The sequence below is a fragment of the Chrysochloris asiatica genome, unplaced genomic scaffold, assembly GCF_000296735.1.
Source record: "Chrysochloris asiatica unplaced genomic scaffold, ChrAsi1.0 scaffold00012, whole genome shotgun sequence".
Taxonomy (NCBI): domain Eukaryota; kingdom Metazoa; phylum Chordata; class Mammalia; order Afrosoricida; family Chrysochloridae; genus Chrysochloris; species Chrysochloris asiatica.
The window spans coordinates 19,262,198-19,285,798 of NW_006408530.1; the positions used below are offsets into that span (position 1 = coordinate 19,262,198).

The 23,601-nt window shown below is 38.5% G+C and overlaps 1 protein-coding gene across 1 annotated transcript in view; it reads right to left on the bottom strand.

Moving 5' to 3' along the window:
* Positions 1-7,854: 7,854 nt before the first annotated feature.
* Positions 7,855-23,601, bottom strand: part of ARHGAP15 (Rho GTPase activating protein 15) — a 1,003,601-nt gene continuing 987,854 nt past the window's right edge. Inside the window, exon 13 of the mRNA XM_006834567.1 lies at positions 7,855-8,219. Coding sequence (XP_006834630.1) covers positions 8,036-8,219 — 184 coding nt within the window. The 3' untranslated portion in view covers positions 7,855-8,035. The remainder of the gene's footprint in view (positions 8,220-23,601) is intronic.

The following is a 23,601-nucleotide window of genomic DNA, read 5'->3' on the forward strand; positions in this document are numbered from 1 at the left end:
TAGAGGGGGGTTTGTTCTGAAGGAACTTGATTGCTTGCCTTGATGGCTTCCTGGCTAACAACTTGCTTATTCTTGTAGTAGCCAGTCATACTGCCATTTTTGTTTTGGGTTTTTCCTAATGATCTTTCTTTGAAGATGTCATGTCACTCTAGCGGTTCCAGGCTGGTCTACTTGTCCTTTCTAGTGAGACTGTTCCACCTCAGAAGGTCCTGGATGGGACTCAGGATTCCACCTAAGGTCCTATACTCTGCAAAGACTCCGCAAGAGGCCTATTTTCACTGGGCAAGTTCTTGAACCCTTTTTAGGTATTTCAATCAGGTATAGGCTAAAGACAGGCTTACAAGCTTTCTGGAATTATGTTTCCCAACATTCTTTTCTATCCAACTCAAGTGTCTATTTTACAATAGTAGGCAAGGGAAACTAATATACATAAGACAGTCAAGCATCTTAGTATTATTTCCCCTCTTCAAACTAAGCCTTGATTACTGATCACAGAGCCCTGCTGTTCTAATGTTGAGCATGCATCACTATTTACCTCTGTCCTATTTAGCGATGCAAACCTGTCTGTGTTCCCCTATCTACCTTGTTCTTCCATCTGCTCCCCCTTCTTGTGTACTGCCCTCCCCAACACCTGAACTATGATGTATCTGTCCCTACCCTGTGCTCTACCATCGCCTCCCTCCACCTCCCCTACCTCCCCCCACTTCAACCCCACTGATAACCAACAAAGAATTTTGTTTTTTTCATTTTAGTATGGGTATCTTTTCTTAAGCTTTTACAAAAATGGTCTTCTGCAATATTTGTCCTTTTGTGACTGATTAATTTCACTCAGCGTAATGTCCTCAAGGTTCATCCATGTTATGCAGTGGTTTGCATCTTTAAGATAGCATAATCTTCCATTGTATGTATATACCAAAATTTGTTTAATCATTCATCTATTGATGGGCACTTACACTGTCTCCATTTTTTTTTTTACTATTGTGAATAGTGCTGCTATGAACATTGGTGTGCATTTATCTACTCATGTTATAGCTTGTATTTCTTATGGTTATATACCAAGTAGAGGAATTTAGCTGAATCATATGGTATTTCTATTTCCAACTTTCTGAGGAAGCGCCATACTGTTTTCCAGAGTGGTTGGACCATTTTGCATTCCCACCAGCAATGTAGGGTTCCAGTCTCTTCACATCCTCGCCAGCATTTATTACCCTCTGCCTTTTTGAACTTCGCTGTTATTGCTGGAGTGAGATGATATCTCATTGTTGTTTTGATTTGCATCTCTCTATGGACATATTGTCAGGAGGGACCAGTCACTTGAAAAGGATATCATGTTTGGTAAAGTGGAGAGTCAGAGAAATAGAGGAAGACCCCCAACAAGATGGATTGGCCAAGTGGCAGCATCGATGGACTCAAGTGTAGCAACACTAGTGAGGTTGGCCTTCGTTCTGCTGTGCATAAAGTCACTATGGGTCGGTACCAACTCGATTGCACCTAACAACAACAACAAATGGCTAATAACCGTGAACATTTCTTCTTATGTTTGTCGGCTGCCAATGTCTTCTTTGGTGAAGTGTCTGTTCATGTCCTGTGTCCATTTTTTAATTGGGTTACTTGTCTTTTCTTGTAGAGGTGCTACAGTTTTCTATGTTGTTGTTATGTGCCATCGAGTTGGTTCCGACCCATAGCGACCCTGTATAGGGTTTCCGAGGGTGTAAATCTTTATGGGAGTAGAAAGCCTCATCTTTCTCCCGCAGAGCAGCTGGTAGTTTCGAACCGCTGACCTTAAGGTTCGCAGCCCGATTCGTAACCACTACGCTACCAGAGTTTTCTATAGGTTTTAGAAATTCATTCCTTGTCTCATATGTCATTGCAAAAGATTTTTTCCCATTTGTGAACTCCATTTTCACTCTTTTGGTGAAATCCTTTGATGCACATGAGTTTCAAATTTCTAGAACATCCCAGTCATCTCTTTTGTTTGTGTAAATTTATCGATGTTTCGTAGTCTGTGCATTCCCAAGATTAGAGCCCTTAATTTTTTCTCTATTTTTTCATTGATGAGAATGCTGTATAATTCTGGGATTCACATTGAGGTCTTTAATCCATGCTAAATTGGTCTTTGTATATGGCATAAGGTAACTGTCTTGTTTCAATCTTTTGCATATCATTGTCTAGTTCTGCCAGCACCATCTGAAGAGACTATATCTTCCCCATTTAATGTACTTTGGCCCTTTGTCAAAGATCAGTTGGCTGTATGTAGATGTGTTAATTTCTGGGTTCTTAATTTTGTTCCATTGATCTATGTATCTTTCATTTTACCAGTACCAGGCTGTTTTGACCACTGTAACCATATAGTAAATTTTGAAATCAGGGAGTGAGAGGCCTCCAACTTTGTTCTTATTCTTAAGCAGTACTTTGCTTATCCTGGGTCTCTTCCTTTCCATATAAAGTTTGTAATTGTGTTTTTTTCCATCTCTCTAGAGAATGTCATTGGAATCTGAATTGAGATTGCATTATATGTGTAGATTGTTTTGGGTAGTATTGACATTTTTACAGTGTTAAATTCTCCTATCCAGGAGCATGGTATATTCTTCCATTTTTGTAAGTCTCTTACGGTATCTTGTAGTAGTGTTTTGTACTTTTCTTTGTAATGGTCTTTTGTTTCTCTGGTTACATTTATTCCTAAATATTTCATCCTTCAGGTAGCTATTGTTAATGGTATTTCTTACCTAATGTCCTTTTCAGTGTTGTCATTGTTAGTATACAGGACTCCAACTGATTTTTTTATGTTGATCTTGTACCTTGCCACTTTGCTGAATCTTCCAATGAGTTCCAGTAGTTATTTTCACTGAGTCTTTGGGGTTTTCTATGTATAGGACCATATCATCTGCAAATAGACAGTTTTACTTCTTCTTTCCCAATTTGGATGCCTTTAACTTCCCTATCTTGCCTTATCACTCTGGCTATAACTTCCAAAACAGTATTGAATAGGAATGGTGATAAAGGGCATCCTTGTCTGGTACCTTTTTGCAAGGGGAAGTCTTTCAGTTTCTTTCCATTAAGAGTGATGTTAGCTGTTGATTTTGTATGTATGATCTTAATTATGTTGAGGAATTTCCCTTCAATTCCTATGGTTACAGTTTCTTAAGATGGCTACTGTTGAATACCAAATCATTGCCGGAATACCAGAATGAACCCACAGTTCAGCCAGAAATGAGCTAGCTATAAGGTATTCGATATAACAGCAAATGGTGCTCTGTACTTAGCAGTCACAATTAAGAAATGGTGATGGAAGTTCACATGAGATCCATAGAATGACACTGCATAATATTTTTGCTGCTATTATATAAATGTGAATGACTCAGCAGCACTTAACAACCAACAATCAATTGTGTGAATGTAGACCTTAATCAACACCATAAGGGCAATAAACATTTGACTGGCAGCAGTGGCTCTAATTGACCCTTGCTTTAAACTATACCCTCCATGTTTCCAGGAGAATCTTTATAGCTTTGATTAAGGAAATGTCCTGTTAAAAATATTCAGAATCTCGAACATCTTAGTATGTCAGTCAAAGTGTTTTAGTATATGATTCCAGCCTCGTTCTGATCTTATACCGAAAACACAAAGTTATTGTCAGTTAATAAACTGGAGACATTTTATCTACATCCTTGAGGGATCATTTATACCTTTATGGTGTATTACCTATTATAATTTCCTTCACGTGATTCCATTATCCTATTAGATTTCATAATCCTGAGAGGCAAGATAAGGCAGATATTATTCTATTTATTAAATCTGAGACCTAGATTTAGTTTTTACAACTTCTGAAAATTTGACTCAAAGATCACAAAAATGGAGACTGTTGGCTGAGTTTTGACTCAAATGCATTTTATTTGGTGTCCTTAAAAACCAGGACATTTCAAGTAGGATTCTGAATTTGATTTCCTGAAAGATCTGAAGATCTGGCATCATTGTATGTACATTTCCATACAATGAATGGGTTTGAGCAGAGTAGAAGCTGATCCTTTTGGGTAGACATTGAGTTGGAGTTTCTTTCCCTGCCTCCACTTCATGTCTTAAATGTAATTCTCTTTATTCATTTATGTTGCTTGCCTGGCCCCAGCAATTATTTTGGTTCGCAATCATTTGTTTAAAGAAAAAGAAAAATAGATTCATCTACTTTCTAAAGATAAATGGAACATTTAATTGAAGAAATAGAATATAATTATTATATTTGAAGGAAGTCTTTGCTTTCTGTATTAAGATATGCATTATCCAGGAGAGAGTTGACATTGTTTTGCTGTTTTTTGTGTTGTTCTGTTTTTTTTTGGTTTTTGTTTTTTTCTCTTTCTCATTTTTGACAACAGAGCAATTTGACCTAGAATTATTAGTGACAGTCCTTTTGGATGAAAAATTTTGCAAGGCCTTTTAATTAGGAATTGACAGGGTGATTAACTTATAATTCACAAAGAATAAATGTGGAAAAGAGAAGTATAGGTCAATTTCTAGCTGTGTTAAACTGTAAGCATTGTACCATTGGCAAGTGATTGTTTCTTTTTAACAGCTTTTCTAATTTTTCTTAATTGGATCCTTTGTTTTCTAATTGGATAGAGAGAACCATCATATGGCTTTCAATTACTAGCTGTAGCATGGTGATCCTGTCATACGGTCACTGAGTATTGTCAGACTTTCAACATATAGATGGAATAAATACCATTTCTAAAAAGTCTTTTCTGTGAACAAGAGAGGGGGACAACTTCTCAGGTCCTGGGGGAGTAAATTTATGTTGAAATAAAACATACCAACAACTTGTTTTTCCAGGGAAACTATTTTGGACATGTGTTTTCATTCTATAACTTATGTTATAACTTCTTAAAATGTTTGCTTATAATAATATTAGAAATGGTTTTAACATTACAAAACTTAAATTTTATTCTTGGAAACTGTTGACAATGAGAGAGAGAGAGAGAGAGAGAGAGGGAGAGAGAGAGGGAGAGAGGGAGAGAGAGAGAGAGAAAGGAAAGCTTGAAACACATACAGGAGTTAAAAATGATTGTCTCCTCAAATGAGTTTTTATCTCCTATATCATTTACTTATTTAGAAACCTTCATGAGATCTCTTTTGAGTGCACTATAGAATCCTAACATTTTAATCTTAGACTACAGATGACCGCTCAGCATCTTTTCCTAGCTCCATCTTTAAAAATTGCATGGTATGCACTGTTTATCTGTTGACCAAGTTCCTCATTTTCCCTTGGAGATGTTGAGCCTGTAACAACTCTGTTCATGCCATTCCTGCTTCCTAATATGTTGTCTGTGTTTTCTTGGCCTGGTAAAAATTACTTGTTGGTCAAGATTAAATTTTAATAAGCCACCTCCCCAATGATGCCTCAGCTGACTCCTCCAAGAACTTCCAGTTGAGTCTATTTATGTTAACCACTGAATTTTGTTAATATCTTCGTAATCACTTCTGTTCATTTATTCATGAAAACAAACACATTTCTTGAGAATCTTTATGTGTAGGTGCTGGGCTCTGGCCCATGTGGTGACCAAGATGGATAAGGTTTCCGATCTTGTATAGAGTTGTAACTAATCCTTAGGTAATTTGGGGACTATGGATTCATTGGACTGTGAAGCCGCAAAGGATAGGGATATTTGCCTGGCTTTATGCTTACATCACAGGTGTATAGAATTGTGACTGCTCAAACTAGGTAACTAAAAATGCTCATTGACTTTTTGTATCTTTTTGATGATGACTATTGATAAATTTAATAAAATCTAACTTCTTATTGAATTGACTTAGTATGCTTAAAAACTTGACTTTTTAAAAAATTGGAACAGTTACTCAAAGATGACCATCATTGCCATCTTTGAGATGTAATAGAATCTAATGACCTTTTGGCTTAACCCTTTTTGTGCCTTATAGTGTATACAAGTCAGGTCCTGTGATGAGTAATTTGGCTCAGGATTTTGGGATGGTCTTTCTCAAGAGAGGGAACACATTCTCTGATTAAACAGTCTTAGCAGGCAGGGACAGGACACAGGTGGGGTTTGTATCAGGCCAAATCCCATCAGATTGAAAATCATGAGCTGGTGCTTTTGAAGATTACAAATTTGGAAAGCTGCAGAGATACAGGACTGTGAGTCCCTGCTCAGAGCAGGTAAGGCCACTTTTCTTTGGCTTTTAGTGCTGCTCCTCTTGGGCTGGTGCTTACATAATGATTTCAAGATGAATATGTATGAAAAAATGAGATTTAAATCCTAGAACTGCTGTCTATGCCTCCCTCCTTCAAAAAGGTAAATAATTAAAGGCTTGGGAAAGACATACTAGAGAATATGGAGCCTTATGGAAATGAGGATATAGGAGAATCTTTTTTCATATGTCTGTATCTTCATTAAAGGTATCAGTGCAACTTGACTTGTAGGAAGAATTTTAAGCTGGTAGGTTGGTTAGCTCACTATTATCTATGACATTAGATCATAGGGTTTTGCTTCAAATGACTTTTCTTGGCTTGGTTGTATGTACATATGTCCTACTTGATTTAACCACACTTCAGCCTTTATTGTGGTTTCTTCTCTGTTTTTGGATACGAGCCCATTTACTGGCACCATTGCCAAAATGAAGACATTCAAGAGAGGCAAGGGCACACTCTTCGTCCTTAGGCAGTTCTGCGGATGCTGGAAATGCAAGCACACTCTGGCCATCTCTTGAGCAGATGCTTGCCCTCTCCTGTGTAGACAGCCTGTGCCTCTGAGCTCATCATTGCTCTCAGTGTTTGCTCTTGGATCCGTGTTTCACACGTTTTATTTACATGCTTTATTTTTCATTTTATGAACAAATCGATAACTAGACTTACTCTTTATTGCACTGGATTAGTTTTATTTATTCCGTTTCAATTTGATTAAAAAAGCTGTCAAATATAACTCTACATTTTTATCAGCAGAACACTTTCACAAAACCCTGCATGTGTTCAGTTAGAACACACTTTTCAAAATAAAACGATGTTTGACATACCCTTTTGTTTATCTATGACAACTGACGCTGCCATCTAATGGATAAACCAATTGAATTCTTGTCAGGTAATCTTTAGGGCATATGAAAATAAACCTTTAAAAAAGTTTTTTTATTTCTAGCTAGATTTAATGTAATATATCAATAAGGCCTCCTCAAAGTATAATAAAAATTCTACATAAGATGATATAGTCAGGGCAAAGGAAAAGGTACAGTTTGATGAAGATTCAAAATGGATTTTGGCATTAAAAATGAGCAATCATATAATTACTGTATAATGTAAGGATCAGAATGGCAGGTCACTCATTTTGCTTCTAATTTAAAAGATACTATGTTTATGGGACTGCAAATATGATTTCTTAAAAGCCGTATTCAATGGTAAATGTTTTGAACTGTCATTTTTCTTTGGAAAAATTGCCATTCAACATGTTGTTTATATAGCTTCCACTGTATAACACCAAGAATAGCTGGACTATATTTACACATTCTTAAATATGTCTGTTTTGGTTGAGAACTTGATCTCCTCTATTCTATTTTTAAGTTATTAGCTTCTGCCTTCCAGATTCTTTTGGTTGCACACGTGTGGTCGCACACGTGTGCAAAGAGGAGTCTGGGGACCTGAACAGGGGCTATGGACAGTGAGAAGGAATAGAGGAGTGTCCACATGCACACACTCTCCTTCACACTGACTCCCACTCCCACATTTACACGCACACACACAATGCTGAGGATCAGCATTAAAGTTATCTTTTAGATATGTGCTGCACTCTGCACATTATTTGCACCCAGAAATGCTAGAAGGAATAGCACTGAAGGGGTTAATGTAGAACACATATAGGTAAATATTGTCAATTATTTTATTCAAATGTTTGGAACTTAAACACAAAATCATCATTAAGTTTTCACAAAATGAGGCATCTGTCACTTGAAAGGAAAAAAAATATTTCTGAAATATGTTTACAGAAATGTAAAAATATTAGGCACCAAGACAGATGTGAACATACTCAGTAACTTGTCTTGTCTGTCAGTCTTCCTCTGAACCGAAGATCTTATTGTACTCGCTCAGCATGAGCTCAGCTATCTGGTTTTGGTATACCATGTGTATTGCCATATTCCCCGTCTCGTTTTCAGCTCGCAGAAGGGTAGGTCCAAATACGATCCCTAAACTTTGTGTGGACATAAGGTTCTTAGAGGCTTTAGCCACTATCCTGTGGGGAGAGGAAAAAAGAGATTCCATTGGATTTTAAAGTGAAATTATGGCTACTTTTGAGTAATAAAGTTCTCTGAATTTCTTTCCTTTTAAAATTTCACCATAAAGAAGGAAGCTCATTGCAGTTTTTGGCTTTTATACAACAAAGAATGCAACACACGAACAAAATGTTTTCCAGTACCAGAAAAACAACTAGGAAAACACTGTTTAATCTCTGCCCTCCATGGATCACTATGTACAGAAATAGAGTCTATGGCTTTTCAGGGCAGGGTAGATTGCCTTGTCAACCTTTTTCTCCTCATAGTAGATGGCCATTGTAGTCTCTTGATGGGTATTTGTGGAATGAATGGACAAATACATTTGGCAGCAACAATTACTGTGGAGAGTTAACAAGGTTTAGCCTTTAACAATTATTTAATTTAAAAAGCCTTCTTATTGTAAATTGGATGAAGGTTTGCAGAGCAAATCAGTTTTCCATTCAACAATTCATGCACATTTTGTTTCATGTCATTGAATGCAATACTCACAATGTGACATCACTTATCCCACTTCCTCCCTGTGAACCTTTGAAGTGGTGGAATGTGGACATGAGAACTGATAGAAATTAACTTTTTAGTCATTAGAGTAAGTAAGTGTTCCTTACAAAATAAGTGGATTATATCTGTAGGGAGGTAGTGGGGTGGTGCCATACAATAAGCATTGGACTGTGAATCACAAGGATTGAGGTTCGAGTTAGCTAGTTACTCCACAGTAGAAAGATAAGGCTTTCTGTTCCCTCAAAGATTTAAAACCTGGGAAACTATGAGTCGGAACCAACTCGGCAGCTCTTAACAACAAGCAATGCCTATGGGGAAGATAAGTTCTGAGGAATTGAGGTGGATGGCAAAATGCTGAGGTTCTCCTTTGCACATGAAAGGCATTGCTTTGGAATAATAATAAAATGTTTGCTTGTATGAGGGTTGGATAGAGTGCTTGAATGTCAATGAAACATTATGATGTGGTTTTATTAATAGTAGCATCAGTTCTACTTCAACATAGAACTCCTAAAGAAGAAAGTCCATCTCATAAATTGTTCTTATTGTTAATTGTTAAGAGTTTTTCTGACTCATAGCAACTGTGTTTAGAGTATCCTAGGCTTTAAATCTTTGCAGGAGCAAAAAGTCTCATCTTTCTCTCAGAGTGGCTGGTGGGCTTGAACTGCCAACCTTGTGGTTCACAGTCCGATGTTTATCCTATAGAGTCATCATACTCCCATTGCATAAATTGTTGTTAAACGCCATCAAGTTGGTTAAAACTCATACATAGTGACCCTGCATATGATTTCCTAGAAGCAGCTGGTAAGTTTGAATTGTTGGCCTTGCATTCAAACTGACCTTGCAGTCCAGTGCTTATTGTACAGTGCCATACCAGGACATATATTAGAGACTTAAAAGGTAGCAATAGTGAGATTTAGTGATATTAAAGATATAGGAATGGCATAGGATAGACTGGGTGCTAAGAAATATTAAACCTTTGTACTCAACATCTGAACTGCAGGAAATGTAAGTGTGGAGAATAAAAGACAGATGAATGTTTTATTCGAAGGCTGTGGGGTGTCTATTCTCAAACCATAGTGTGGACTTGGTAAACTGGACAGATAGAAGACTCTTTTCATCTTGCTTGATGTATCTTCTTAGTGCTGAACAAGAGGAGACAGGAAGACTTGTTATGCTTATTTGCATCCCTTCTCAAATGAATCTCTGAAGTACCACTTCAGAGACCAAGAGGCCTTCTGTTTCTGGACAGATATCTACTAGGACCCAAGCCATATGTGCACTGACCTGTGTCTCCCCACAGCACAAGTTCATTTCATGCACCATTGTCAGCAAAATGTAGTTGAAAAGCAAAAGAAAAAACAAAACACATTATGGTGGATTTGGACTCATATCAAAACTTTAGGACAGGACAGAACTATATGAAAGGGTTTTCAAGGATGAAAATCTTTACAGAAGCAGACAGCCACATCTGTCTCTTGAGGATTGGGTGAAGAGTTTGAACCAACTAACTATGGGTAACAACCATATGCCAGCAAGGAAAGCCAGTTAATACCACTATTATTCAATATTATACACCAACCATTAAAAATAATGATGAAATTGAAAAATTATACCAACTTCTTTAGTCTGAAAGTAATCAACATGCAATCAAGATGTATTGATCATTACTGGCAACTGTAAAGCAAAGGTTGGAAACAAAGAGGAAGGATCCATAGTTGGAAAATATGGACTTGGTGATAAAAATGATGCTGATGATCACATGATAGAATTTTGTAAGACCAATGAATTATTCATTGCAAATACCTTTTAAAAACAACATTAAAGACCATAATACACATGGACCTCACTAGAAGAAATACACAGAAATCAAAATTGACTATATCTGTGGAAAAAGATGGTGGAAAACTCCATATAATCAGAAAAACAAGACCAGTAGCAGACTGTAGTAGCAGACTGGAATAGACCATCAGTTGCTCATATGCTAATTCATACTGATGCTGAAAGAAATTAAATCAAGTCCACGAGAGCTAAAATATGACCTTGAACATATACCACATGAATTTAGACATCACCTGAAAAATAGATTTGATGCATTAGACACTAAAGATTGAGGACCAGAAGCATTGTGGGATGACATCAAGGACATCATACAGGAAGAAAGCAAAAGGTTATTGAGAAGGAGGAAATGACCAAAATGGATGTCAAAAGAGACTCTCAAATTTGTTCTCCAGCATAGAGATGTTAAAGCATTTTGAAGACATGAGGAGGTGTTAGAGCTGAATAGAAAATTTCAAAGGTCAGCTCTAGAAGACAAAGTTAACAGACTTCTGGTTTGGGGGCGGGTAAGCAGAGACAGATACTGAAAGCTCCTCTGCTAAAGCCCCCAAAAAGCAGAGAAAGAGTCATCTGCAGAACAGCTATGGAACTTTGACTCTTGTTTAAGGTTCCGGGCGCCAGTTTCCCATGCCCACCTGTGAAGAAATCTGCCTGTGGAAGCAAACTATGGTAATTTCTGAATTGATCCAACAGCCAACATCCTGAGGTTGGAGGTAGTGACCCAGTTCCAGAAGCTGTGGAACTGCATGTCTGGAGGGAGAGGTGTGACCGATTTTTCTCCATTTTTTTCACTTATCTTTTTTCTTCACTCCAATCATGCCCTCACTGCCCAGCCCAGATGCCTTCAGGCAGGTGGGAGCACACCCTCAAAAGGGCTCAGCATTGCACCCACAGTTGTCCAACGGCACAGAGAGGAAACCCACAGGCTGCTTCTGATGATGCTTGACTCTGGAACCCAGCCCCAAGTTGACCTGGGCAGGATCCTTTATCCCTGCCTGCACAGCAAAGGCCAGTGGACAGTCAATCACAATTTTGTTTTTGATTGATGGTTTCTGTCTTTGGTCCTTTTGGCCTCACTCTTGTCCCAGAGGTTGGAGTTTTCTCCCCCTACCTTACCCAAGAAGAGACAGTAACTGTGCTCATATAGCCAAGCTACAAACATAACTTGTAATACCCCACCATCTGGACAAAAGCCAAAACCAGCTGCTAGGCATTATACATGAAAAGGGAAGCGTAGCTCCAGATCATATGCACCAGGAGATGCTCAGTAAGCTTAATAACAAAGCAACATATATCCACTGTAGCATTAAAAACTCACATAACTCTTAAAAACGTCCAAGAAAACAAAATTAAAGATCTCAACACATGTCCAAAACCAGAAAAAAGTAACTGAGAAAAATGAGCTGGAAGAGACACAGACTTTCCAGTAGAAAAGCAGACTCTGGATCTGCCTGAGAAGGAATTCAGAAGAATAATATGGAAACAAATTCAAATGTTCTAAAATGGGTGGAGAAAAACAAGGAAAAAGTCAGGAAAGTGCTACAGGAGCAATCAAACAAGTAAGATACAGCATTGGAAATAATCCAAAACCTGCAAAAAGAAGTCCAGATGATTAATAATAAAATATCAGAAATGGACAATACACTGAAAGGGGAAAGGAGCAGAATGGAAGATATGGAAACCAGAATTAGTGAGCTGGAAGACAAATTTCTCAATACTGCTGAGATAGAAGAAAAAGGATTAAAAAAATCTGAAGAGTGTCTATGATTCATGCTGGATAACATGAAGAGGAATAACTTAAGAATTATTGGCATTCCAGAACAGGAAGAATCACAGAAGTCCACGGAAGAGATACTTGAAGAGTTTCTGGAAGAAAATTTTCCTAACATCTTGAAGAATGAGAAGATAAACATTCAAGAAGCTGAACAAACCCCAAGAAAGGTAAACCCCAAAAGAAAATTACCAAGACATATCATAATCAAGCTCTCCAAAATCAAAGACAAGAAGAGAATCCTAAAAGCAGCCAGGAAAAGAGAAGTGTTACCTACAAAGGCAAGCAAATATGATTAAGCTCTGTCGTCTCAGCAGAAACCATGCAGGCAAGAAGGCAATGAGGAGACATATATAAAACCCTAAAAGAAACAAAACCTGCTAACCAAGAATCCTCTGTCCAGCACAGCTGTCAATCAAATATGATGGTACAATCAAAACATTCCAGGATGAACAGAAGCTAAGAAATTTTGTCAAAGCCAATCCAATGCTTCAAAACATCCTAAAGGAAGTTCTTTGGAATGAAAACCAGCAAAAGCAGACAACAACCAGAGATTGACAGATGTGGCAACATCACCTGGAACTCAGGCAACAGATAGCAGAGTTCAGAACAGAACAACATTACAGCAATGAATTCAGAGGACCTGTGAGGCCATTAAAGATAAAAATATTAACAATGTCAAAGAAGGGAAAAATACAGGAACAGAGATTCATGTGGTGAGGAGGTCAAGTGGATGGCAGGATACAATAGACTGTCTTAAATGCAGGGAAAACTTAATAGACTGAAGGTTTATAGAAAATTAATACTTTACAAGTTACCATGAAAACGAACATCCAAGCACAAGTAAACATTAAAACTAAGAAGAAACCGACAATAGCACAAAAAATATGACCACAGAACAAGAAGTCATGCAGAACAAAGGAACAAACAGTACCACAAAAAACTTAACATAATGACAGCAGTTAATCCATACCTATCAATAATTACACTGAATGTCAATGGAGTAAATGCACCAGTGAAGAGACAGAGAGTGGCTGAATGGATAAGAAAACAAGACATTTAATATGCTTCCAGCAAGAGACACACTTTAGAGACACACCTTAGACACAAAGACAGAAATAGATTAAAAGTTAAAAGGATGGGGAAAAAATATACCAACCTAACAGTAATAAAAATCAAGCATGAGTGGCAATACTACTTTCTGATAAAATAAACTAAGGCAAAAACCAGCATAAGAGATAAAGGACACTGTCTCATGATTAAAGGGTCAATTGAGCAAGATGACATAACCATAATTAACATCTACACTCCAAATGAAAGAACACCAAGATGTATAAATCAAACCCTACTTGAATTGAAGAAAGAAATAGATAAATCTACAATTATCGTGGGGCATTTTAATATGCCACTGTTGAAAAGGGATAGAACAACCAGAAAGAATCTCATCAAAGCTACAGAGGAACTAAACAGCACAATCAATCAACGTGACTTCATAGATGTGTACAGAGCATTCAACCTAACAACAGCACAATACACATTCTTTTCCAGTGCACCTGGAACATTCTCCAGAATTGACCATGTGTTAGGTCACAAAGCAAGCCTCCATAAATTTACAAACATCAAAATACTACAAAGCATCTTTTCAGACCACAATGCCATAAAATTAGAAATCAACAAGAAGACAACCAGAGAAATAAAGCTTAATACATGGAAACTGAATAACACCTTGCTGAAGAGCAACTGGGTAATAGAAGAAATTAAACGTTAATTAAAGAAGTTCTTAAAAACAAACGAGAATGAAAACACAGCATACCAAAATCATTGGGACACGGTGAAAGCGGTGCTGAGAGGACAATTTATTGTGAAAAATGCGCACATCCTAAAAGAAAGAACCAAATTAACACAGCATCTCCAGCAACTAGAAACAGACCAACAGAGGGAACCTACAGACACCAAAAGAAAAGAAATAATAAAGTTAAGAGCAGAAATAAATGAAGAGCAGAAATAAATGATATGGAAAACAGAAAAACTATAGAAAGAATAAACAGGACAAGAAACTGGTTCTTTGAAAGGATTAATACAATTGGCAAACCTTACAAAAGAAAACAGAGAAGACACAAATAATATGCATTAGAAACCACGTAAGTGACGTCACAACGGAACCAAAGGAAATCAAAAGGATAATAACAGAATACTATGTAGCGTAGTGGTTACGAATCGGGCTGTGAACCTTAAAGTCAGCAGTTCAAGACTACCAGCTGGTCCGCGGGAGAAAGATGAGGCTTTCTGCTCCCGTAAAGATTTACAGCCTCAGAAACCCTGTATAGGGTCGCTATGGGTCGGAACCAACTCAATGGCACTTAACAACAACAACAATGAAGAGTTGTACTCCAACAAATTTGAAAACTTAGAAGAGATGGATATATTTTTAGAAAAACACAACCTACCTAAACTCACACAAAGTGAAGTAGATGACTTGAACAAACCCATAACAATAGAAGAAATTGATCAGGTCATCAAAAAACTCCCAAATGAAAGAAGTCCAGGTCCAGATGTCATCACTGGTGAACTCTACCAGACATTCAGGGAAGAGTTGTCACCAATTCTACTCAAATTATTCCAGAATATAGAGAAAGATGGAAAATCTCCTCAAATGTTTTATGAAGCAAGTATAACCCTCATACCAAAACCAGGGAAGGACGTCACTAAGAAAGAAAATTATAATCCAATATCCCTCCTGAACACAGATGCAACAATTCTTAACAAAATCCTAGCTAACAGAATCCAGCAGCACATCATAAAAATAATGTATCCTGAACAGATGGGATTCATATCAGGGATGCAAGGATGGTTCAACATTTGAAAAACAATCAATGTAATCCACCGTATAAAAGTGAAAAAAGAAAAAACACATGAGCATATCAGTTGGTACAGAAAAGGCATTTGACAAAATCCAACATCCACTTCTGATAAAAACACTCAACAAAATAGGAATTGAAGGGAAATTCCTCAACATAATTAAGAGCATATATACGAAACCAACAGCGTACATTACTTTCAATGGAGAGAAACTGAAAGCCTTCCCTCTGTGAACAGGAACCAGACAAGGATGCCCTTTGTCACCACTCCTATTGAATATTGTGCTGGAAGTCTCAGCAAGAGCTATATGGCAAGACAGGGAAGTTAAAGTCATCCAAATTGGCAAAGAGGAAGTAAAACTCTGTATTTGTAGACAATATAATCCCATACATAGAAAACCCCAAAAACTCAGTAAAAAAGCCGCTAGACCTCATTGGAGGATTCAACAAAGTGGCAGTGTATAAGATCAGCATCCCAAAATCAGTTGGATTCCTCTATACCAATAATGACAGTGCTGAAAAGGACATTAGGAAGGCAATACCATTTACAATAGCCACCCAAAGGATGAGATATTTAGGAATAAATGTAACCAGAGAAACAAAGGACCTTGCAGTTCAAACGGCTTTACAGCCTGGCACATTAACCCACAGCACCACACCAGGAGAGACGCAAATCAAAACAACAATGACATATCATTTCACACCAGCAATAATAGCAAAAATAAAAGTAGAGAACAATAAATGTTGGCGAGGATGTGGAGAGACTGGGACCCTCCTACATTGCTGGTGGGATTGTAAAATGTTTCAACCACTCTGGAAAACATTATGGAATTTTCTCAGATGGTTGGAAACAGAGATACCTTATGCTACAGCAATTCCTCTACTTGGTATTTTCCCACAAGAAATACGAGCCATAGTATGAATAGATATATGCACACCAATGTTCATAGCAGCACTATTTACAACAGCAAAAAGATGTAGACAACCTGAGTGCCCATCAATGGAAGACCACTCTAAACAAACTTTGGTAGATACACACAATGGAATATTATGCTACCCTGAAGAATAAAAAGAAAACAGCAAGACATCACATAACATGGATGAACCTTGAGGACAGTATGCTGAGTGAAATCAGTCAATCACAAAATGAGAAATACGGCTTAGGTCCATTATTGTAAAAGATTAACAAAAAGCACCCACACTAAAAGGGGGGAAATTTATCTCTTATTTTTATTTTTTTGTTGGTTACCAGGGTATGTTGGGTAGGATGAGGGGGAGGGGAGGGGAAGGTGGAGCACAGGGTAAGGAATAGACACAGGATAGTTTGGGTACTGGCGGGGGTGGGGGGGAGCAACATACACTACAAGGGGAGGGGAAAAGGAAAAATAAGGTGGATGTGAGAATAGCTAGGCAGGTTTACATGCGCTAAATATAGGACAGAGCTAAATAAGGATATAAGCACAACCATGGAACAACAGGGTTTGTGAATACAAAGATTGAGACATGGTTTGAATGTGTAAAAGTAGGGAAATGATGTTAAGGTGCTTGGCTGTCTTTTGAATCTTGGTTTCCCTTGCCTAGTACTGTAAAATAAACACTTGAAGGGGGGAGAGAGAGGAATAGCCAGAAACATCACCAGAGAAAGCTTGTAAGTCCATCTTCAGCCTATAATGGATTGGAATACCTAAAATGGGGCTAGAACTTGCTCAGGGAAGGAGGCCCCTGCAGAGCCTTTGCATTGCACAGACCACACAGGTGGAATTCTGAACCCCATCCAGAATCTTCTGAGGTGGGAAATTTCCACTTGAATGGACAGGCAGAGCAGCAATTAGAACAGAAGATAATTCTTAAAAGAAAGACCAGCAGAAAAATCAAAACCAGTAAGAACAGTCCAATTGACTACTACAGGAACAAGCAAGTTGTTCCCCAGGGAGCCATCAAGGCAAGTGGTCAGGTCCCCTCAAGGCAAACCCCCTTCCAAGAGTGAAACTCAAATGGAATACACTAGCAGGCATATGGTCCTGCTTCTGATCACATTGGCCACCGATAAGGGGGAGTGGGGGAAAAACAGCAATGAAGTTGTGAACGAAGTCCAACCACATTCAAAAGACTCCTGTTAACTTGGATTGAGACCTGGTTAATCAGCAGTATGATGAGACCTGGGGACTCCTGGGCCCAGGCACAGGGACATGGCCACAGAGGACTAGAACGGAGTGTGAAGCATCCAGCTGATATGGAGTGAGGGGAGATGCACAAGAATACCCACACTTGCAGATAGTACCCATTTGACCTGGCATCAATGGCTGGATGTCAGAACATGACTAGAGGAAAAAAGAAGAGGAAAAACTACAAGTGGCAATGTGACAAAGGAGCAGACAAATCTCTACAGTGAGGATCATTGCCACCCCTGTGGTACACAGGGTTGATAGGGAGGGGGAACTTAGACATTGGCTACCCAAAATGGGGGGACTACAAAGGCAAGAATTGACTGTCTTATAAGCTTTCAATAGGGAACCTAACTCCAGAGGATACGTGGAAAGGTAGAATCTCCACTGAATTGTTTCCAACCTGTCTGGATGTGGGTGATTAAAGGTGGGGTGGGGTAGGAAGGACTCCTGTGGTTCAATAGGGAATGATTGCTATCATTCTGACAGGGAGTGTTGGAAACGTAAATGTAAATGTTTGCTAACAAAAGAAGGGGAGTGGCTGATTTTGAAGTCCAGAAGTAGAGATCCAAGGAACCATCAAGGGAGAAAAGGGAAGTGGGAGACCCTGTCTGGGGGAGTCAGTGACACTGTGGATGGAGGCAGAGACAATGACATGGGCAGAAGGACTCTAGACTCAGGGAGGGAGAGGAGTTGTGTGCTGGGGGGCAGGTGTGTGGGGTATACCCTTTGGTTGTTTGATGATGCATACAGGGGATTGTGATCATAGCAATGAAACAAAATATGATAGGTTGAATGTAAAGATAATGTGCACCCATGTAAACTAACACATAATTCACTATAAAAACTTTAAAAAAAACTCAAATAGTATAACAAAATGTACAAAGACCTGGAGTTAGAAAAACCAAAAGGCAAGAATATGCTCAACATACTCAGCATCTCTGAAGCTGAGGGAACGGAAGAATAAACTGAAACCTTCACTTGTAGTATTGAAGGATTCCTTTCACAATATTATAATGCAGGAAACATTAAAAGAAGATGGAAGGAACACACAGAGTCATGTGAGTAAAGTTTTACTAATGCTAATGCAAAAATGGCTGCAAGCATACATTGACAGAGAACTTCCAGAGGTTCAAGCCAGATCCAGAAGAAGACATGAAACAAGGTATATCATTGCTGATGTCAGATGGATCTGGGCTGAAAGTAGAGAATACCAGAAAGATGTTTACCTTCGCTTTATTTACTATGCAAAAGCTTTCGATTGTGTGGATCATGACAAGCTATGGACAACATTGCAAAGTATGAGTATTCCGGAATGTTGAATTGTGCTCATGAGGAATTTGTACATGGACCAAGAAGCAGTTGTCCGAACAGAACAAGGAAACACTGAATGGTTTTAAATTAGGAAAGGTGTGTGCCAGGGTTGTATTCATTCACCATACTTATTCAACTGTATGCTGAACCAATAATCCAAGAAACTGGATTATATGAAGAAAAACATGTCATCGGGAGTGGAGGAAGACTCTTTAACAACCTATGATAAGCAGATGATACAACCTTGCTTGCTGAATGTGAAAAGGACTTAAAATTTGATGAAGATCAAAGACCACAGTCTTCAGTATGGGTTGCATCTCAATGTAAAGAAAACAAAAATCCTCACCACTGAACCAATAAATAACATCCATATAAATGGTGAAAATATTGAAGTTGTCAAAGTTTTCATTTTTCTAGAATCAACCATCAACACTCATGGAAGCAGCAATTAAGAAATCAAACGATGTATTGCATTGGGCAAACATGCTGCACAAGAACTTTTTGAAGTGTTGAAGAGCAAAGGTGTCAGTTTGAGGACTAAGGTGTGCCTGACCCAAGCCATGGTATTTTCAATAACCTCATAATGCATGCAAAAGCTGAACAGTGATAAGAAAGACTATAGAAGAATTGATGGATTTGATTTGTGGTGATGGAGGAGATTATTGAAACCACCACGGACCATCAAAAGAACAAATAGTTCTGTGTTGGAAGAAGTAAAACCAGAGTGCTCCTTGGAAGCCAGGATGGCCAGACTTCATTTCTCATACTTTGGACATAGTGTCAGGAGGGACCAACCAGTTCCTGGAGAAGGATATCTTGTTTGGTAAAGTGGAGTGTCAGAGAAAAAGAGGAAGACTCCCAGCGAGATGGATTGGCACAGTGGCAGCAGTAATGGGTTTAGGTGTAGCAACAATTGTGAGCTTGGCTAGGACTGAGTAGTGTTTCATTCTGTTGTGCATAGGGTTGCTATGAGTCAGTACTGATTTGATGGTACCTAAAAACAACTATAGGTTAGCATTCAAGTGCTTTAACCATTGTATCACAACCCGACCTATATTAATAAGAATCAACTATTGTACTTGATGGTGGCCATGAGTCAGAATCGACTTATTGGTAACTGCTTTGGTTTTTGGCATAATGTTCTAAGCAATTTTATTATTTCTTTTAATCCTTCTCTTATTAAGCCCATTTAAAAATAAAAACACCTAGTGGTTAAATGCCCCATGCTACACTGAGCTGAGGGTTCAAGCCCAGGCACCAGGCTTCCAGGGCCCATTGACGCATTACTGCTGTGACATATGCCATGACACCTGTACTTCATCTTCCATGGGAGTGCAGGGGCTCCATATGGTAAGCAAAGGACTATGAATTACATGGGATTATAGAATCCTTCAGAAAGAGGGTCTGAAGTTTTATTTTTCACTGCAGGATTGTGATAGACAGCTTGGTTACAGATTTTTTGTGGGCAAATGACTCTATAATTTGGACTAGATATTCAAGATCTTCTGTCTCCCATTTTCACTCTTTGTCTGCTGTAAATGGAGACTACTTGTACCTGTGAGTGCTGTTGGCATGACTACACTTCTGGAAGGGATGCTCATATTTTTAGAGTATCAGTCAGTTATCTGAGATTTCAAATAAAGTCTCCTTTGGAATATAATAAGCTATGTCACTTTGTTATTACATTTCCCAGAAGTCTGTTAATTTTTTTGAGTACTGCCGGTGCTCTGGGTTAGGCATCAGGCTGCTAACTGAAAGGTTGGTAGTTCAAACCCACCAGCTTCTCAATGGAAGAAGGCTGCCTGGTCCTGTATGGTTTGCAGTCTATAGGGTCACTATGAGTTGGACTCCGTTGGCAGTGGATGGTGGGTTTGGTTTGAATGTTTTAAGCTTCCAACTGTCTGCAGTTAGGATAAATGAAACAGACCCTTGCTTTCCTTTAACATGAATATTTACCTTGGTTGAATATTTCTCTTAAACCTCTTACAGGTCTCCTTATAAAATCAATTCATGATTCACTGTGAAGGAAAACGGGGTTTTCCTTTTGGGTGTTACATTAATACCTTTTTGTGATGGTAACAACATGGATTTCAGCACAATAAGAAAGAATTGTTAAAGGCAAATATGTAGATAGATAACATAGCTACGCAAATTAATTGAGTACCTATTAGGTCAGAGTTGATTTAGCAATTTTACTCATTGTAGCAAAGGTCTAAGACATTAAAATTTATCTAGCAAAGAATGAGACTTAAAGGGCATAGGGCATGGAGTAAGAGTATTGAAAATATGAAAGTTAAGTGGTCAATACAGTAAGTTGTGGCTAGTGGAAATGTAGGATAGTAGGACATGGGGTCAAGGAAGAATTATAGAGAAAGAGGATGATGTAAAGATAGATGGAGGATTGATGATGTGTTTTCCTGTTTAATAAAGACTATATGAATGAGTCCTGGTGTGGCACTGTGGGCTAATGTGTCAGACTGCAAAGTCGTTTGAACTGCAAGGTCGGTGGTTCAAGCTCACCAGCTGCTCCTTGGAAAACCTATACAGGATCGCTATCAGTTGGAATTGACTTGATGACATTTAGCAACAACAAAATATGAATGAGGCTATCTTCTCCAGTAAAGATTTACAGTCTTGTAAAACTTACATATGGGTTGCTATGGCAATTGGTTTACTTGTTTGGTTTTATATCTTCTGTGGAGCCCTGGTGAGAGGTAGACATTCTGTATGCCTTACATGATTGCTGGGAGTCAGACCAACTCAATGGCACACATCATCATCATTTCAGTTGGTGGCTGGGGGAGTGAGATTTGGGATGGCTGGAGTCACAACTGAAAGACTAGAAATCAAGGAGGTCCATGAGCTGCTTGGATGGGGACTGCACTGGCTGTCAAGAGCACATGGCAGTGGAAGGGCTCTCTAGCTTCTGGAGGAATTCAGGTTAGTGGATGATCACCTAACTCTACAGAGGCTATCAGAAAAAGACAGCTAGTGGGACTCAGGCCAGAAGGGGAGAGCAAGAAGAAGGATGAGACTAGACTACTTTTCCAGTTGTGTAGTTTTTTTTTGCTGGTCAGCAAAAGATCTGGTCTTAGAATCCAGGTCAAGATTTGATATCTAGAGGAGGAATTGGATTTTGAGTTTAAAGGGGGTTGACAGCAGGTCCTTTACCTGCCAGTCAGTTTGTTGTACTGTGGTGGCTTGCGGGTTGCTATGTTGAAAGCTATGCTACCAGTACAGTCACCCAGGGTGGGTAGGTTTCAGCAGTTTTCAGACTAAGACAAAGTTGGAAGAATGTTTTAATGACTTAATGGTCTGTTTCTGAAAATTAGCCAAAGAAAATATTATGGATTACAATAGAATATTGTCTGATACAACATTGGAAATTAAGCCCCCTTGGTTGGAAGGCACTCCAAATACACAGTGACTACAAGAATGAAGTTGAACAGACCAACCATCATGAAGACACTGCAGGCCTGGGCAGTGAGAATAGTTGGCAACTAGCCACAGCAGTAGGAAGCTAGAGTTGTATGTGGGGGTTAAGATTTCTCTATTTTAGCTGGTATGTCATAAAATGGGACTCTTGTAATTGGTTTCTGTTTCTTCAATTTTCTGTGGACCAATATTCATTCTGTGCTTTTTTTTTTTGTATGTGTAAGAATAAAACATTAATTTCCTTTAAACCTGCAGCTTTTGTATCATTCCTCTATATACTTTCAATTTGATTTTAATAAAAACAGCTTTTACTTTAAAATAATCTTGTTATAAATCAATTTTGCTAAATAATACATCGTCTGTATTCTCGTTATATTTGCAACCTGCAGGTTAAGTTTTCTTAATAGTGTGGGATTTTTCCCCCCCTAGATTGGGAAAATCAAGTTACTTATAATAACTTTTAGAAAAATCAAGTATAGCTAAATTAAGAAAATATGTGGGCTCATGCTATTTATTTTACTCACTATGACAAAATGTGTGAGTGTACATTGTTGTTAGCTGTGTGGAGTCAATTCATGGAGCTCATGACAACCCATGAGTTACAGAATAGTGGTGGTGGTGGTGGTGATGTGCCATGGTGTCAGCTGCGACTCATAGTGACCCTGCATAGGGTTTCTGAGGCTGTAAATTTTTACAGGAGCAGAAAGCCTTATTTTTCTCCCATGGAACCGCTGGTAGCTTCAAACTGCTGACCCTGAGGTTATCAGCCCAATTTGTAACCACTATGCTACCAGAGAGCTGCTCCATAAGGTTAGCTTGACTGCATTCATTATGGCAGATCACCAGGGCTTTCTTCTGCAAAACCACTGGGTGGGTTTGAGCCATCTACCTTGAGGTTAATGGCTAACTGCAAGCTGTTTGTGCCACGCAGAGACTTTGTGTGTATACAAACACACACGTGTATATGCATGCCTTTATTTATATTTATTTTAATTTTAGGTTGATAATTTGTTTTTTGAGTATTTACTAAATAGTAGTAAATATGTTGATTAATCAATAAAACATTAACTTAGAATAGATGCTGAAGGTGGAGGTCAATTTGGGATAGAGTCACCAACTACCAACTATGTGGTAGATAGATATCTATTTTCTCATATCAAGGTCTAAATTAGATTAAATTCTATTGACAGTGGGTATAGACTTTTCTAGCAAAGAAAGCCCTGAACTGAGGGTGTCTGGGATTTTATCAACATCATTATTCAGATGTAAATTTACTTACTCCCTATCTCAGTAGACTGTTGTTGGTAAGTGCTGTTGAGTTGGTTCCAAGTCATAGTAACCCTGTGTAGGGTTTCCAAGGAGCGGCTGTTGTTGTTGTCAGGTGCCATCGAGTCAGAACCGACTCATAGCGACCCCATGCACAGCAGAACGAAACAATGTCCGATCCTGGGCCAACCTCACTACC